Genomic DNA, 18,382 nt, shown 5'->3' on the forward strand with positions numbered 1-18,382 from the left:
GTTTATTGTTGGGGGGTTGCGGTACTGCTACCCTTACTTTTGCATTGCTGCTGGCGACGGCACTGCCTTCAGAGCTGGGCAGCTGGAGAGTGGCGGCTGCTGGCTGGGAGCCCAGCTCTGAAGGCAGAGCTACCGCCAGCACCAGCGCAGAGTAAGGATGGCATGATATGGTATTGCCACCCTTACTTCTGCACTGCTGCCTGCAGAGTGGGGCCCTCAGTCAGCAGCCCCCACTCTCCAGTCACCCAGCTCTGAAGGCAGTGCAGAAGTAAGGGTGGAAATACCGCAACCCCTCTAAAATAAACTTCTGACCCCTCTGCAACTCCCCTTTCTGTCAGGACCCCCAATTTGAGAAACACTGGTCTCTTCCATGAAATCAGTATAGTATAAGGTAAAAGTACAAAAAAGACCACATTTCACAGGGGAGACCAGATTTCATGGTCCATGGTGAGTTTTTTATGGCCGTGAATTTGGTAGGTCCCTAGACATACATTTCTAGAGGGAAATCTGGAACTGGGGATGTATTGGGTCACACGGCAGCATAACCAAGGCTGGTAAGAGCCAAGGTGTAGCTGGCTGGCTGCAGCACACACAGAAGCACAGCCAGGATTGATTTATGTGCTGGAAGCTATTTGTGAGCAGTTGAGGCTACAGCAACAAGGCACTGTAAAGGACACTCCAGGTTACTAGGCAGGGTTGACATAGCTCCTCATTAGTCTGGAATAGATTGTACTCTGGCATGTCAGAGAGGGTGGTCCTTACGTTCATATCCATAGAAAGTGTCACCTCTTGGAACCATGCAGGAGTTCGCTTGATGTAACTGATGAAAGTGCACTGGAATGGGCATACAACCCCAGAGTGCTGAGCTTATTTTACTTCATTTTTCTCATCTAACTCTTCCGCCCAACCTATTGGCATCATCTGCCATATTCAGGCACTGATTGTGCATATCTATTCTGTCAGGTTGCCAGTGTTGAGAGCATTCATTCTTTTGTGGTTTGGACACATTGCAACCTAGATATTCATGGTGAAACTCTGATAGATACAGGTAGTAAATTTACAAGCCTGTGCATTATATAGTCCATAACAGCAGATAAACCCATGACACTTCAGTTTTCATAACACTCAACACAGCTCTAATTTCTAGAGCTATTATTGAGCCACAAACTGGACCAGGTTAACAATGTTATCAACTCTCACAATTTTACTGTGAGCCTCATGATACTTGGTGTGTTTTTCAAAGCCTGAACTCCTCAAGTTGTGTGTTCACACGAGACTCTCATTTTTAAGTAAGCTTCTAGCTGAGTAAAGCTTGAAAATGCTCCCTAAAGGCTCAATTTTTTTAATTTAATCTTTTTAAAGCCAATCTCATAATTTATGGGGCCTCACTCATAATCTTGGATCACTTGGAGTTGGCAATATCGGGTTAATATGGCTGCTTGGCCAAAGTTCTACAATCAGTCTAAGGCTTTCCTGATGCATTTCACAGTTCAGTTTACAGTGGTGCCCTCCAGAGACTGTTTTAAAAGGCCACCACCTCTGTAGCTTTCACAATAAATAAGATCAGTAGTGAGTGACTTTGCAGCAAGGTAAGCAAAATACAATGCATGCAGTTGCCAGGACCTGGGAGAGTCCAACAGCAACGCAAGTAAGGAAGAGGTGTAAAATATTCATTAGTGTCTATGATGCGCTTTGAGATCCTTGGATAGGCAGAGAATTTTTGTTGTTATGGACAAATCTAGTGTGTGAACTGTGATTGTTACATGATATGGGGGGGAAATCATGGATGAGTCCTATAAAGTTTTGACAGAGTCATGGAGAAGACTGTCCCACGTGGAATGCGCTCTGTGCTTAAAGGAATCCCATTCCATGTGGAAGGAGACACTTGACAGCCTGCCCAGTACTGTTTCCCAAGCCTTGTGGAACCTGCACAAGGTGCTCTCCATGCAGTCCCCACAGAGGAAAGATGTGAAGACAGAGCAGACTGGGAGCAATATTAGGCAGGCTAGGGGCATGGGCAGAGGGACTCCTGGGCTGTATGTATTTATATACATATATTATATACAAAACACACACAGCCCATGGCGCTCTCTACCCATTTTTATATACACCCAGCCCCCACACTGGTGATCATAGAGGCTGCCACAGTCAGAGGGAATCCTTGGTAACACAGCTAGCTCCAGTCCTTGGTCAGTGTGACAAAATGGGGGTTCTGTCTCTAGCACTTCTGAATTTTAGATAGTTTTATGAAACTGTATCATGCATACTGTGTCATGGAAAGCCTATAGGGATGTGGATTCGACCTGAATTAGCAGGGTTGTGTTAGGTCTCTGCTGGGACAGACAGCAGTAAATGAGCAGCACTCAATGATCATCTTTTCAAAGTAAGACACCTTAGGACAGTAGGGTTGTTCTATCTTGGAGAAGACACTTCCTACCCTTGTCTGAAGGGAAAGGGGGTTGAGAGTAATGGAAAATTACCAAAAGGCAGAACAAAAGAAGCAGGTGGCCCCAGCAGGAGTCTATAAAGGGACTCACAGGTGGTGGCCAGGGGAGAACTGGAGGAAAGAGCCATTTTGCACCAGACTAAGATGAGAGAGGCTGCTGCAGGGGCAGGAAGGAAAGAAGCAAAGGACCCCTGAGAGAGTTAAACTGTAAACCAGAAGCTTCACACCTGTGGGGTGGAATTCTATGAGAGGGGTGTGTTTAAATGCTGGGGAGTCTGAAGGGTCAGCACTGTATCCAGAGGGGTTAGGTCGCTGGACAGCAAGCTCCGACATTCAGAAAGGGTTGCCAGATAGGACATCTGCATGCTGAGAGTATGCCTAGGGCCTCCAAGATTGGGGTAGTGACTGGACTCTGTTCAGGCTCCTAGAGCTTAAAACACCACTGGGAATTCAGAGCACAGAAGCTTGGATTCCTCTCACCGCAATCCCAGTGGGTGGCCAGGAGGAGGAGGGAATCCAGTCCTCAGCAAAAGCCAGCACCTACTAGCCTTTGGGGGCTTGCTAGCTCCATAAGGCATATGCAGTACATTTAATCCCTTAATGCCCTACACATAATAAAATATTAGTGCTTGACTACTGTACCATCACAGCTTTCCTTTCTGTTATGAGTCCAAAGATCTAATAACATTGCTAACATTCAAAACCATACTCACCCCAGAGAGCCATGAAAATGGAGAAGAAGACTGTTGCAGGGTTGTCAAACAAGTGGCTAGCACGTGCTGTAGCACATGCAGTGCTGAGGTTCCAGTAGTCACAAGACTTGTCACAAAGAGGGCACATGGTGAACGCTTTCTCTTGGTCACACATCTCTATACTATAAATAACAAATGCAAAGATGTCACAATGTATTTCTAATGAAAAGAGGGTGCATCTGTGTTTTGTACTGTAGTGCATTCAGCCATTCACAGCGACTGCATGCTGTTACACAGTGCATGTGCTTGGAGGCTTAAGCACATGCAGGTACTGTGCTGAAGGAAAACCAATGCAAAATAATAAACCAATCTGATCGCTAGATTTTATTGGAGAAGAATGACTCACTAAAAACGTATATTAAATATAATTAAAAGAAATCAAAGCGAACACTGACATCCTGAGTCGATGTCCAATTTCAGACACAGGAAATACATATCAGCTTTTGAATGCATGAGAAAAAAAGGATTAAATTTGCAGTAAGGTAAACTCCATGGGACAAATTCTGGCTTCCCCTTAATAAAACACACGTCTCTAACATGTATTAACATCTCAAACAAGAACATGTGCTAAATGCCACGTTAATCTGTGCATGAATCTTGGGCAGAATTATATGTATGGCCTAAAAATCTATAAAACACCCCAATTAGCTAATGCATGTTAGTTAAACCATTTGCACATTACATTGGATCAGATTGTCATGCTGATGTTGTGCAAATCTGCATTGGCAAATGCTCACTTGAGCTCTGATGATGTAGAGCATTGGAATATTGAACCACCAAAAGACCATAATTCATTCAGACCATCCTTCTTCATTTTATTTACATTTTTATATTGTTTATATGTTTGAGTATTTTAACTAAGTTAATAGTTTTTCTCTTTGCACTCTTTTCTTTTGCAAGCAGATCAGCAGATTTATCCTTTAATCTCTGCTGTTTTTTGTTAGCATAAGAGATTTTTGCATTACGATTTGCTTGAGGAAATTAAAAAAAAATAAATTTAAAAAAAAATAAAAAAAAAAAATCAATCATCATTTACCAATCATTGATAATTGTCTTCTTGATTTTTTTTTCTGTAAATTTTTTTTTTTTAATAAATTCATTTTTACCTTAGCTAATATAGAATAAACCACCATCAGATCCACCATCAAGGTCCATCAAATCCTATGCATTCTATCAGTAGCTGTTAAACCCAGCAGTGAAAAAAAAGCTGCAAAAACCCAGCAGTGGTAGTTATGGAACAACCTGCCTGTAGAGAAAGTTTCATCCTAATGCTCATTATTTTTTAGATTGAAGTTATTGCCTGAAGCTGAATTTTGAAATTTTTTTTTTTTTTTTATTTTTTCATTTTTTCATTTGTAGAAGGATGTGGATACAGTTCTCTCAGCACATGTAGGGAATAGAATGACAAATGAATACAGCAGAGGTAATATTAGAATCCAGCATTGTAATTTTAAATGGTCATTATCTAAAAGTTTAAATTTCTTTCTTTTCACTGCTAACTAATTAAATAGCATTTATTATTTTTAAATAAATAAAAAAAAAAATTACTTTAAATTTTTTTACTTTTTTTTTTTTTTTTTTGAGAAGTGACAGTATGCAATAAAATATTCCTTCCTTCCCTTCTCAACTTCAACACAAACAAACAACAAAACAAACATTAGGAATTGAACCAGGAACAGACTCCAGAGAATTCCAAAAAAAAAAACTGATCAAGGCTAAAATTCAAACAAAAACTACCATGCAAATAAATTTTAGAAAAGAGAGAAAAGAAAAGAAGAGAGAAATAGAGGAAATGAAATGCTTCCTTTCCTTCCATTTTAATGAATTTTTTCTACTTCTAATCTAAATAAGGAGGGAAAGGGGACTTGCTTTTGCTTACAAACACAAATCACACTCATCTTCATCAAACTGTCATTATACTATTTTTTATATTCATATACTCTATTATATGTTTTAGATAAAAAAAAAAAAAAAAAAAAAAACTGAAACATTTTATTATTAATTAGTTTTTTTTTTTTTTTTTTTTTTGAAATGGATCCATTTTTATTTATTTGAAATTTCTCATTTTTTTCCACTATTCTTTTTTATTGGAAATGTTATTTTTTTCACTTATTGAAAACCTTCAGTGTATGAAAAAAATGATAGTTAGATAAGGTTTTTGAGAAAGTCTTAATTTTTTTTTTAATATCTGCAAAACCCCCACAATATTTAATGGAAAACTGATTTTTTTGACAATATCAAAACATTTTTGCAATTTTTTTTGTGGGGGGTTAAATACATTATTAATAGAAAATCTTTTTGTTTAAAACATTTTGACCAGCTCTAATTTTAAATTTTCAAACCATTTATATAAACAGATTTTATACTGTATTTAATCATGTTTTTCATTATCAATATGCAGAGAACTAGAGATATACACTGTTATATCTAATGACCTCTAAAAACACACACACACATTTATTTCATTATTTATGTACACATAAAAGAAAGACAAATGAAATAATCTTGTTCAGATCAATAAATTTAGTCACATGTTTTAGGAGAATGCAATAAACTTACTGAGCGTCCTTATTTCAATGACTGTATCTTTGAAGATCCAAATAAACACATTCTATTGCATGGCATTCAAATAGTACACATATGCAAATGCACACATATTGCGTAAGTGTGACATTAGAATGAATTAGACTGGAATATAACCGCGTTTATTTGGCTATTCAATGGTGAAGCTATTGAAATAAATATGCTCAGTAAGTTTATTGCATTCTTATAAACACACAAAGGAATTTATTTGGTTTGAATAAGATTATTTCATATGTATAGAATCCTAATGAAATAAATGCAGCTGTATTATACAAATTTGTTTGTTAATACAGTACTATACAAATGTTCCACAAACATATTAAAAGTAATTGCAGTTACTGAGGATTAAGTCCAATAACATAATGTTATAAGTATTGAGTAACAAAATACTGTTCACGGACAAGCTTACCTAGGAATGTCACTTTCCATGGTTATACATCCATAAAGAAACACTATAATCCCAACTACTGAAGATGGAATAAGGAATTCTGTATATAAACCCAACCACGCAAAATACAGTCCTATTTTTTCTCCAAAATACTTCCTGGAAAAGAAAAGAAAGAAATATATTTTAAGGGTGTCATCTTCAGTATCATTTACGGATGTGTTTCAAAAATCCCTGCAACTGATATTCAGAAATTATAAGAGATGTGTGATGAAATCCTGGCCCTATTGAAGTCAATGGGAATTTTTGACAGGCCAGGATTTCATTCAGGGTCCTAGCAACAGGTGTGAATAAGTGCCCACTTCTGCAATGCTTACCCACACTAATAGTCTTTACTTACCTCAGCAGTCACAGTATCTTGAATGAGTAAGGGCCATAGGATTAGTCCCTATGTGAATAGGCTGACATCAGAGAGTGTATTTTCAGACTAACAATTTTTAACATGAAAGCAGGACTTTGGGGCACACCCATCATTGGCCCCTTCAGGTGGCATAAATATCTCTAATGCACTAACCTGCCTTTACAGTGAGTATGCAAAAGTATGCAGTATGGTAGGGAACAGTTAATTGTAGGTAGTGATAAATATTTATTAGTATTCCGCCTGATTTCCTCATGAATCAAACACAACAGGATGTATACCCAGGTCTGATAAAATTTACTGATCATTCCAAAGCACTGTTAGAAGTGATTATAAATATAGTAGAATACTGAGAGTTTCAAAAACTCCAGGGAACTCTGAGAAATCAGGGAGGAGTAGGGAGAGAGACAATATGATGAGATTTAATTAAGATTTTAAAAAACAGTATGCCAAGAAATATCTCACAAGCCAAAAAAACAAAATAAGAGACTGTTGGATAGAAAAGAGTAGTGCAAAAGAGGGTTCTGGGAAAGATATTGCACATTACATTAATTAAATGCAAGTTCTAAGGGTAATGGTACAAAAAAGCAAATGTAACATTAAGAGGTAGCATAAGGATATCACATCTAACAAAAGAGAGGCAACAAATGCTCTCTATAAAGCCTTAGCACAGGCATGCTTTCGGCTTGATTCTGATCTCATTTACATTCGATGAGTTTTACCCTGATGTAATTCCACTGATTTTGTTTAAATTGTTCCTGATTTATAGTGCTCTAAACAATATCAAATGCAGGGCCTTGGACTTTTCAGCACACTGAGCACTGATAATTTAGTAGCTTATTCTGCTCCCATTGACGTTAATGGCAAAACTCCACTTGAGCTTAATGACAGTAGGATCGAGCCTTTAGGAAGGGTCACTGCAATCATAAAAGGGTTGTAGAATACGACCAATAAAGACACATTAAGGTAACACATATATAACATCAATATCCTAGAAAAAATACATCAGAAGGGAATATGATAACTGAAAATATGCTTGAGTGATAATGACGTCAAAGCACGAGGAAATACTTAAGGAAATTAGGAATGGAAAACAAAAACTAATGACCTGAAATGAAAGAAAAGTACACTTAAGTGAAATATAGAATTAGTTAAAACAAATACCTATGTGAGGTAATTTAAAGGGGAGTGGGATGGTTTTACATAAGAACGGCCATACCGGGTCAGACCAAAGGTCCATCTAGCCCAGTATTCTGTCTACCGACAGTGGCCAATGCCAGGTGCCCCACAGGGAGTGGACCTATCAGGCAATGATCAAGTGATCACTCTCCTGCCATCCATCTCCATCCTCTGACAAACAGAGGCTAGGGACACCATTCCTTACCCATCCTGGCTAATAGCCATTAATGGACTTAACCACCATGAATTTATCCAGTTCTCTTTTAAACGCTGTTATAGTCCTAGCCTTCACAACCTCCTCAGGTAAGGAGTTCCACAAGTTGACTGTGCGCTGCGTGAAGAAGAACTTCCTTGTATTTATTTTAAACCTGCTGCCTATTAATTTCATTTGGTGACCCCTAGTTCTTGTATTATGGGAATAAGTAAATAACTTTTCCTTATCCACTTTCTCCACATCACTCATGACTTTATATATCTCTCTCATATCCCCCCTTAGTCTCCTCTTTTCCAAGCTGAAGATTTCTAGCCTCTTTAATCTCTCCTCATATGGGACCCGTTCCAAACCCCTAATCATTTTAGTTGCCCTTTTCTGAACCTTTTCTAGTGCCAGTATATCTTTTTTGAGATGAGACCACCACATCTGTATGCAGTATTCAGGATGTGGGAGTACCATCAATTTATATAAGGGCAATAATATATTCTCAGTCTTATTCTCTATCCCCTTTTTAATGATTCCTAACATCCTGTTTGCTTTTTTGACCACCTCTGCACATTGCATGGACATCTTCAGAGAACTATCCACGATGACTCCAAGATCTTTTTCCTGACTCGTTGTAGCTAAATTGGGCACCATCATATTGTATGTATAGTTGGGGTTATTTTTTCCAATGTGCATTACTTTACATTTATCTACATTAAATTTCATTTGCCATTTTTTGGTGGTGTTGTTCATGATTGGACTCAATATCTAAATGTTAGGGCCAATTATTAATAGACAGGAAAAGCATTTTGATGCTATTGATCCAAAACAAAGTATATGACTACAGTGACATATGAAGTACCACAGCTAGTTACTGTTCTCAGTATTGGTAGATACTATAACATCTGAGATATGAGAGAGCAGATATTTATTAATTTATAAATTGTGTTTCGGATTATTTAACTAAAAAAAAACCCACACTTTTTTTTTTTACTTTTACAGATTCCAAATACTGTATCTCCCTACAACCCATCATTTGTGATTTTCAATATGATCCTGCACATCCTTTGTCAAGAGCATGGGAGGTATCTGAATTGATTTTATGAATGTTACCTGCACTTCTGTGGGTTTGGTAGTCCTTTAGTTGCTTCCTAAAGGAAAACTAAGGGTTAAGTCAGTTGCAGGAACCAAAGTCAATGGCTGTAGATGGACCCAGTCACTGATACTTAAATGACAATATGGGTGTCAATTCCCATTGGGAATTAGGCATTTAAATACCTTTGAGGCTATGGGCCTTGGAAACTGTTAAAAGAGCAGCACTGATGCACAGAGAGGGAGAGGGAGGATCTGCAGAGAAGCAACCTATAACCCAGTCCCCAGAAGTGGGAAGGATCCAGGGGTAAGTCAAGCCTATCTAAGGTTATGTCTACACTGGATACCTTACAGCAGCACAGTTGTACCACTGCAGCTGCGCCGCTGTAAGGTTTCCTGTGTAGCCACTCTATGACAATAGGAGAGAATTCTCTCTTCAGCATAATTAAACTACCCCCATGAGCAGCGGTAGCTGGCCACACCAGCGCTTCTGAGGGTGAAACTTATGTTGGTTGGGGGCGTATGACCAACAAAAGTGCTCGTGTAGACATAGCCTAAGTCTTGAGAGAAATGCTAAGATTTAGGTAAGAATACTGTGCATGAAGATCTTTGTTGTTTTAATCCTTTCCTCTCTGATTGTCATGTTCCTATGAATGAATAAACAATATTTTGTTTTGAAGAAACAGTATTTTCATATTGATCAGAACTCCAGAAGGGAAGGCAATAGCAGTGAGCAAATGCAGTTGGAGGAACTGTTGAGGAAACATGGGTGGTAAATAGTGGTGAGTTAACCTGGAGACCAAGTCTAAGAATGAGGAGAATTGCAGGATTCCACTCTGAGAGAAGAGCAGCACAGGGCTAGTCACTTGACAGGGACCCATGGAGAGACGGAGTGAAAGCTCAAAGGTACAACTCACCCTGAACCATTACAAACATACTCAAATGAAAGGAACTTAATTATGCTATTTAATCCCTTTCACTTCAGTAGGACAAGCTGCATAAATAAGGATTACTTACATGCATGATTGTTTGTAGGATCCAGCCTCTAAACAGCTTATATGAGTTTACTGGTTAGCATATTACATTTATCCCCCTATAAAATCTACAAACGTTCACACTGCAACTTAGATTGTAAGCTCTTTGGGCCAAGGCCATCTTTTTGTTCTGTGTTTGTACAGCTCCTAGCACAACAGCGGTCACTGGAATACAAATAAATAAATAAGCTATTTAAGTGAGAAATATTACTGTAATTGATAGGGCTATTCATTTGCAGTAGACTTTGTACATGAATCATGCATTTGGCAAGGATTTTGTTTTGGAGTGTATTGCGTATACCTGCTGTTATTTCTGTATAGTTTTATTAAAATTGTGACTAAGAAAAGTATTTTATATAAAGAGAAAAAATATATAAATAATGGGTCCAGTCATGGATTTGCCACAAACCTCATATATGGGTCAATATGTAGCTGCACTGCCCCAAGGGCAGATTAGGAAGCAAGGAATTGCTATAAGGCTTCTGGTTTCCCCCTGCTCTTGGAGGGAATGTACCCTGTGTTGGCGATATACCTGGTGCAGCATACTTCCCCTAGGGCACCTGTGCAGATGCTCTCACAAGCATGATGGGATGGGGGGTAGACTCAGTGCTCCATGTACTCCTTGCCCCTTCCCCCGCTACATGCATGGGTGATATGGGCAGCTGGCACAGCATTCTAAGGGGGCACCTTCCCTCCCATTCTACCCTGTGCAGACATGCAGGATGGGCCACAATCTGACCTTTAAAAGAGCAGAGCGGGCAGCCTTCTATGCTATGGCTGTTGGCTTGAACATGGCCCATAAAGTGGCAAAGAAGGTATCTGAGCCCAGGCAGTGTCAGAGGAGAGATCATCTGACCAAACGCACCAAGTTCATCAGAAACAAGATTTGCAAAGTCAGTGGGTTCCTGGCTTGTGAGGCTCTCTTTCTATGGGGTTATTAAAACTTTCCAATGATAAATAAAATCTGAAATTCATAAAGAAAAGGGTGGCTACTCACATCTGTGCCAAGAGAAAGTGAAAAGAGCTCAACAATGTTCTGGCAGCTGGAAGGAAGGCAACTTCCAAGAAGCAGGGAGCTGCACAATGCTCTGTGACTTACAATGTTTTCAAAAAGAAACAAACAAAAAAATGAAAACGGCTATGCCTATATGAGTACTTGTCCTGTGCTAGTCACCTTGATCTAAGCTCATCAGAGCAGAGGTTGAAATAGTCCAAGGTAGACTGATGATTGTGCTTTGCAGTGTGATGATTTTACAGGCAAGATGGGAGATTATTTAGTCAACATAAGAAATGCTGGAGATACATTCATTCCTTCTATTACAGACTGAGTGCCCCGAACACCCACTGAAAATAAAAAGAGCTGAGGGTACATAATATTTGGCAGGTGGCATCAAGGGCCTGATCCAACACCCATTGCATTCAAGCTGACTCTTGTTGCCTTCAGTGGGTGTCAGTCAGATCACACCCCAAGATCCTCACAGGACTGGGCCCTAACAGAGGAAATAACAGAGGCCTCTCAGAGCTCACTGGCACACTCCCATCGGCAGCCAACCAGCTCTCCCTGGCGGGGTTGAGGAAGATAGGGTTGTGATCCTGCCTCCTACCCTGGCCTCAGGTGAGCACAAGGACTGCTACTGTAACCACCACAGGAGGGAAGAGGGTACAAATAGGGGAAGGATACTTTAATGTCCTCAAAACTCTCAGTCACAGTCTGGATTTTAAGCATAATGTAGTCCAATTGAGCAACTCACATATTCCCAAGACCATCCAGTCAAGCAGTGTTATCACACTTCATGGTTCAGGGTATAAAAGAAAGGGAATGAGAAAAACAACAACCCCCCTTCCCCCACCTCTGAACTATTTAAGACCCAGCCAGTCCTTGAGGAGAGATATTTAACTGGGTGGATCTCTGGTCTAATCTTGTCTCTGGTTGGGCCATGATGCCAGTCTCCATCGCCTACTTGATACATTTGCAAACAAGCACCTTTGTGCTTCCTCCCATGTTGCTCCTCATGCTTGTGGGGAACTCTCCATAAACATCCACAGAGCTGCCTCCTCCTTCAAATGCCTCCTTTACCAAGATGCCGATAATAAAACCTGACAATGTTTAGGCCGGTACTATGCTGAGATGACTGCCTATCATGCTGACCAATATTATCTCATTGTCTCCTTGTGCTCCCACCTGTATCAATCTGTTGTCTCCTGTCTTATGCTTACATTGTACATTTTTTGGGGCAGTGACTATTTTGCTCTTTTTGTACAGCATCTAGCACAATGGGGTCATGGTTTATGACAAGGATTCCTAAGCACTACCACTACCACACACTAACACAAGGCATTGATTATACTTGTAAATGTCTGACTTCATACAAAAATACATCAAAGCTTTTTTTTTTTTAGTTAACTTAGTATACTAAGAATTGAAACCGGATATCGTAGGAATAACAGAAACATGGTGGAACGGTAGCCATGACTGGAGTACAGGTATGGAAGGGTATGTGCTGTTTAGGAAAGACCGATGCAAAGGTAAAGGTGGGGGAGTAGCACTGTATATCAATAATGAGGTAAAATGTAATGAGATAACTAGCGCTGCAATGGACAATACGGAGTCTGTTTGGGCAATGGTCACATTGGGGAAGAAAACTACCAGAGCCTCATCCAGGATAGTGATTGGAGGATCTAGCTTAGAGATGGATAGAGAGCTCTTTAATGTTTTTAAGGAGGTAAACACTAATAGGAACTGCTTGATCATGGGGGACTTTAACTTCCCGGATATAGATTGGGAAACAAATGCTAGTAATAACAATAGGGCTCAGCTTTTCCTAGACGTGATAGCTAATGAATTCCTTCATCAAGTGGTTGCTGAACCGACGAGGGGGGATGCCATTTTAGATTTGATTTTGGTGAGTAACGAGGACCTTGTTGAGGACGTTGTTGTAGGGGACAACCTTGGCTCGAGTGATCATGAGCTAATTCGTTTCCAAATAAATGGGAGGATAATCAATAGTGCATCTGAGACTAGGGTGTATGATTTCAAAAGGGCTAATTTTACTAAATTAAGGCGACTAGTTAGGGAAGTGGACTGGGCTAACATATTTAGGGATCTAAGGGCAGATGACGCCTGGGGTTACTTCAGGTTGAAGTTGCAGGAGTTGTCAGAGGCATGTATCAGGTAGCAGTTTTAGACCGAGCTGGATGAGCAAGCGCCTTAGAGGGGTCATTAAGAAAACAGAAAGCGTACCAGGAGTGGAAAATGGGAGGGATCAGCAAGGAAACCTACCTTATTGAGGTCAGAGAGTGCAGGGAAGCTGTGAGAAAGGCAAAGCGACGAGTGGAGATGGAATTAAAACCAATAGCAAACGGTTTTTAGCCATATAAATAGGAAGAAAACCAAGAAAGAAGAAGTGGGACCGCTTAAAACTTTAAACGGAGTGGAGATTAGGGATAATCTTGGAATGGCACAATATCTGAACGAATACTTTGCCTCGGTCTTTAATGAGGCTAATGAAGGGCTAAGGAATAGTGATAGAGGGACCGATGGGAATGAAGATATGGGGGTAGACATTACGGTATCTGAGGTAGAAGCCAGACTTGAACAGCTTAACGGAAGTACATCGGGGGGCCCGGATCATCTTCATCCTAGAATATTAAGGAATTAGCGATAATCTTTAATAAATCAAATTCGGGATTGTACCGACTGACTGGAGATTAGCTAATGTAGTTCCTATATTCAAGAAGGGGAAAAAGTGACCCGGGAATTATAGGCCTGTTAGTCTAACATCTGTAGTATGCAAAGTCATGGAAAAATCTTAAAAGAGAGAGTGGTTATGGCAACTGGGATAGATTACAGCATGGATTTACGAAAGGTAGATCGTGCCAAACCAACTTGATCTCCTTCTTTGAGAGAGTAACAGATTTTTTAGACAAGGGAAATGCGGTGGATCTCATATATCTGGATTTCAGTAAGGCGCATGAAGAATTACTGGTTAAATTGGAAAAGATGGGGATCGAAATGAAAATCCAGAGGTGGATAAGGAGCTGGTTAAAGGGGAGACTGCAGAGGGTAGTATTGAAGGGGGAACTGTCCGGTTGGAGGGGGGTTACCAGCGGAGTTCCTCAAGGCTCGGTTTTGGGTCCGATTTTATTCAATCTATTTATTGCTGACCTGGGAACCAAGAGTAGGAGTGGGCTGATAAAGTTTGCGGATGACACCAAGTTGGGGGGTATTGTCAATTCGGAAGAGGATCGGGATATTCTCCAGGGAGATTTAGATGACCTTGTAAACTGGAGTATTAGTAACAGGATGAAATTCAATAGTGAGAAGTGTAAGGTTATGCACTTAGGGATGTCTAACAAGAACTTTAGTTATAAGCTGGGGACGCACCAGTTGGAAGTAACGGAGGAGGAGAAGGACCTAGGAGTCCTGGTTGATCGCAAGATGACTATGAGTAGGCAATGTGATGGCTAATGCGGTCTTGGGTTGCATTAGGCGAGGTATTTCTAGTAGGGATAAGGAGGTGCTAGTCCAGACCTCATTTGGAGTATTGTGTGCAGTTTTGGTCTCCCATGTTTAAGAAGGATGAATTCAAACTAGAACAGGTACAAAGAAGGGCCACTAGAATGATCCGAGGAATGGAAGGCCTTTCGTATGAAAGGAGACTTGAGGAGCTCGGTTTGTTTTCCTTAACCAAAAGATGGATAAGAGGAGATATGATTGCACTCTTTAAATATATCAGAGGGATAAATACCAGGGAAGGAGAAGAATTATTTCAGCTCAGTGCTAATGTGGACACAAGGACGAACGGATATAAACTGTCAGTCAGGAAATTCAGGCTTGAAATTAGACGAAGGTTTCTAACCATCAGGGGAGTGCAATACTGGAACAGTCTACCGAGGGAAACAGAAGGACCTCCATGACTTTAAGATTAAGCTAGATAAGTTTATGGAGGGGATGGTATGATAAGATAACGGGCTTAGTCAATAGGTCAATTAAGTGCCTGGTATGATATAACCTTTTCCAGAGGGTTTGGCTGGAGAGTCTTGCCCGCATGCTCGGGGTTCAGCTGACCGCCATATTTGGGGTCGGGAAGGAATTTTCCTCCAGGGAAGATTGGCAATGGCCCTGGAGGTTTTTCGCCTCCAAGCATGGGGCAGGGGTCACTTGCTAAGGAGTGGGTGGATCGGCTTATGTGGCCTGCATCTTGCAGGAGGTCAGACTAGATGATCATAATGGTCCCTTCTGATCTTGAATTCTATGATTCTATGATTCTATACTAAGTTCTTTCTAAAGCTAAGCATTTGTAACTATACTTACTAAACTAACATTGAAGATTATAAAGAAAACCACAGGTATCAGAGAGGTAGCCGTGTTAGTCTGATTCTGTAAAAGCAGCAAAGAATCCTGTGGCACCTTATAGACTAACAGACGTTTTGCAGCATGAGCTTTCATGGGTGAATGCCCACTTCGTCGGATGCAAGAGTGGAAATTCCCAGGGGCAGGTAAATATAAGCAAGCAAGAAGCAAGCTAGAGATAACGAGGTTAGATAAATCAGGGAGGATGAGGCCCTGTTCTAGCAATTGAGGTGTGAAAACCAAGGGATGAGAAACTGGTTCTGTAGTGGCAAGCCATTCACAGTCTTTGTTTAATCCTAAACTGATGGTGTCAAATTTGCAAATGAACTGAAGCTCAGCAGTTTCTCTTAGAAGTCTGGTTTTTTTGCTGGATGATGGCCACCTTAAGATCTGCTATTGTGTGGCCAGGGAGGTTGAAGTGTTCTCCTACAGGTTTTTGTATATTGCCATTCCTAATATCTGATTTGTGTCGATTTATCCTTTTCCTTAGAGACTGTCCAGTTTGGCCGATGTACAAAGCAGAAGGGCATTGCTGGCATATGATGGCATATATTACATTGGTGGATGTGCAGGTGAATGAACCGGTGATGGTGTGGCTGATCTGGTTAGGTCCTATGATGGTGTTGCTGGTGTAGATATGTGGGCAGAGTTGGCATCGAGGTTTGTTGCATGGATTGGTTCCTGAGCTAGAGTTACTATGGTGCGGTGTGCAGTTACCGCAGAAAACCGCAGTACCTGAATTTAAGAATAAGTACTGTCTAGAAATGCGTGTGCTGGATGGTGGTGGTAGGATGTGTGTGTTGAGGGATGTTTACAGGTGACCTCATGTAAATACCAACGGCCTGGACTCTTCTCTCACTTACACAGATGTAAAAACAGTGTTACTCCATTGACTGTAATGAGAGTGCTCTTGATTTACTCTGTTGTAGAGCAAGAGGAGAAACAGACTGAGTTTTGTTATATCACATCTCTATCTTGGCATAATTTATACCTGGTTCATATATATCCAGAAACAGCTAAGCGCCAAATCCCCCCATTTGCCGTACACGGGCACAGGTTGGTTGGGGGTGCAGGGAGAGGTTGAAAGAAGCAGATCATGATTCATGCATAACATATAAAAGGGTACCGAGAGGTAAGCCCACCTTCTGAAGTGGGGTGTTCTTTATAGCCATCAAAGCGGTCGTCATTCAAAGAGAAGTGTCTCTCTCACATACATAAATGCAGCTAGTACATCTGCTCCCATCAGCCGCCAGCAGTAGCTGACTTGGCTAAGGAACTCACACTGTTCTTGATGAAAGAAGCAGTTAACACACTCCACGCTGTGCTGGCTTGAGCTGAAACATTGTGGCTTGCACTTAGGAAGCTGTTTCAAATGCTTGTGGAATGGCCACTGACAAACCACTGACCTCCTGTGCAACAGTCATGACTCTAATGAAGAAGTGAGCCCTGAACACCTGGTCCTGAGAGGAACAAAGTATCAACAGTTCCCACAGAAGCTGAATAGAAGGTGCGGATTCTCAGCACCTCTGAGGACCAAGCCCTAAGTAAACAAAACAAGAGAAGAAACTGCAGAAAGTGTATCGACTGTCATGGCAAATTTACTACAAAAAATATTGTGAAGGCTGCATTCAAAATGTTTATTCAGTCCCCATATATTTGAACCAGACATCTGTGATACACTTCTGTCTATTATGTTGGTTTGGCAACAAGACATAGAATAACTGGTAATTAAATACAAAAGATGCATGTTGGCCATAATGCTTTGTTGCCAAGTTATGCAACTTATAAATAGATCAGATTTGAAGAAGAAGAAAAAATGCCTCATAACCGTGCACAACCAAGTGTGGGCTACGTGGAATGCGAATAAAGTAGAGTGATGTGTGACATGTTTGGAAAAGAATTTCCTAGTGTTTTAGAAGCAAAGTTAAAAAGACAAAGAAAAGACACTGGAGCCACTGAGTCACCTCGCTGGGAAGACTATTCAATTTTTTCATTGCTATGTCCCAATCTAGCCCATTTGTTGTTTCACATCTTTCTCTCTGTCTCTCTCACACATTCATATTTGCAATGTTAGCCCTCCCAGTCATGCAACTGCCTACTGAATGAAAATCACCCTTGTGCAGATGCCTAGTGCAAGTCCCATACCCCACGCAATCCCTCAAAATAAGTCTATTCTAATAGGGTGTTGATAAAATTTTCACATATGTGCCTACTAGGAAAAGGAAAACAGTTCACCCAGAGACAAATTCTGTCTGCAGTTATACCAAGGAAAACTCAGAGTAACTGCATAGATTTCACTGGAGTTATTTCAGATTTACAGCAGTGTAAATGAGAGCAGAATTAAGCTTGTTGGATATGGAGGTTATTTTTCATGTTCTGCTGTTACAACATGTGTGAGAAAGACTCCTTTTCATTACAGCATTGTTAAAATAACAGTATTTTCTCCTGTGATGAAATGTCAACTTCAAAGTGCTTGCGCCCAACATGAATGAGCGATTCCTGATAAAGCTCCTGTGTGATTTGCTACAGACTGCACAGCAAGTCAGCATGGCAGAGTCAGGAACAGAACCCAGCTCTTCTGACTCCACAAAGTACAGTAACAATCCATTCCGGTCAACTCACCCACCTACACATACTACCAAATGAAGCCATCTGGGAGCCTGCAAAGGCTCCGGGCAAAGAGTAACCCCCTTCAGAACAATCAGTCAAGAGACTAGAAAGGAATTGCATGGAAGTGACAAGAGGAGGATGAAAACAGCCCTGGGATCTCAGCTAAATACTAACAAACTGCAGCATGAGGCAGGAAAGAAGCATATTAGAAGGGCAAGTTAGTGCTGTGAACAAAAAAGAGTTCCTCTGTCCATAGCAAAAGCACAAAAAATATTCCTAAGCAAGTGGACTCAGCAGCTCAGTACACAGGAGGGGCAGGGAGGCTGTGCAA

At 40.6% G+C, this 18,382-nt stretch overlaps 1 protein-coding gene and 1 pseudogene across 1 annotated transcript in view; one reads left to right on the plus strand and one right to left on the minus strand.

Moving 5' to 3' along the window:
- ANO2 (anoctamin 2) overlaps positions 1–18,382 on the minus strand; it is a 329,541-nt gene that overhangs the window by 192,475 nt on the left and 118,684 nt on the right. Inside the window, exons 11-12 of the mRNA XM_039539558.1 lie at positions 6,191–6,325; positions 3,160–3,320 (exon numbers count right to left, since the gene is read on the minus strand). Of these exons, the coding sequence (XP_039395492.1) occupies positions 3,160–3,320; positions 6,191–6,325 (296 nt within the window). The remainder of the gene's footprint in view (positions 1–3,159; positions 3,321–6,190; positions 6,326–18,382) is intronic.
- LOC120369695 lies at positions 10,811–11,220 on the plus strand (annotated as a pseudogene).

This window comes from Mauremys reevesii, linkage group 1 (assembly GCF_016161935.1).
Source record: "Mauremys reevesii isolate NIE-2019 linkage group 1, ASM1616193v1, whole genome shotgun sequence".
In the NCBI taxonomy this organism is placed as follows: Eukaryota; Metazoa; Chordata; order Testudines; family Geoemydidae; genus Mauremys; species Mauremys reevesii.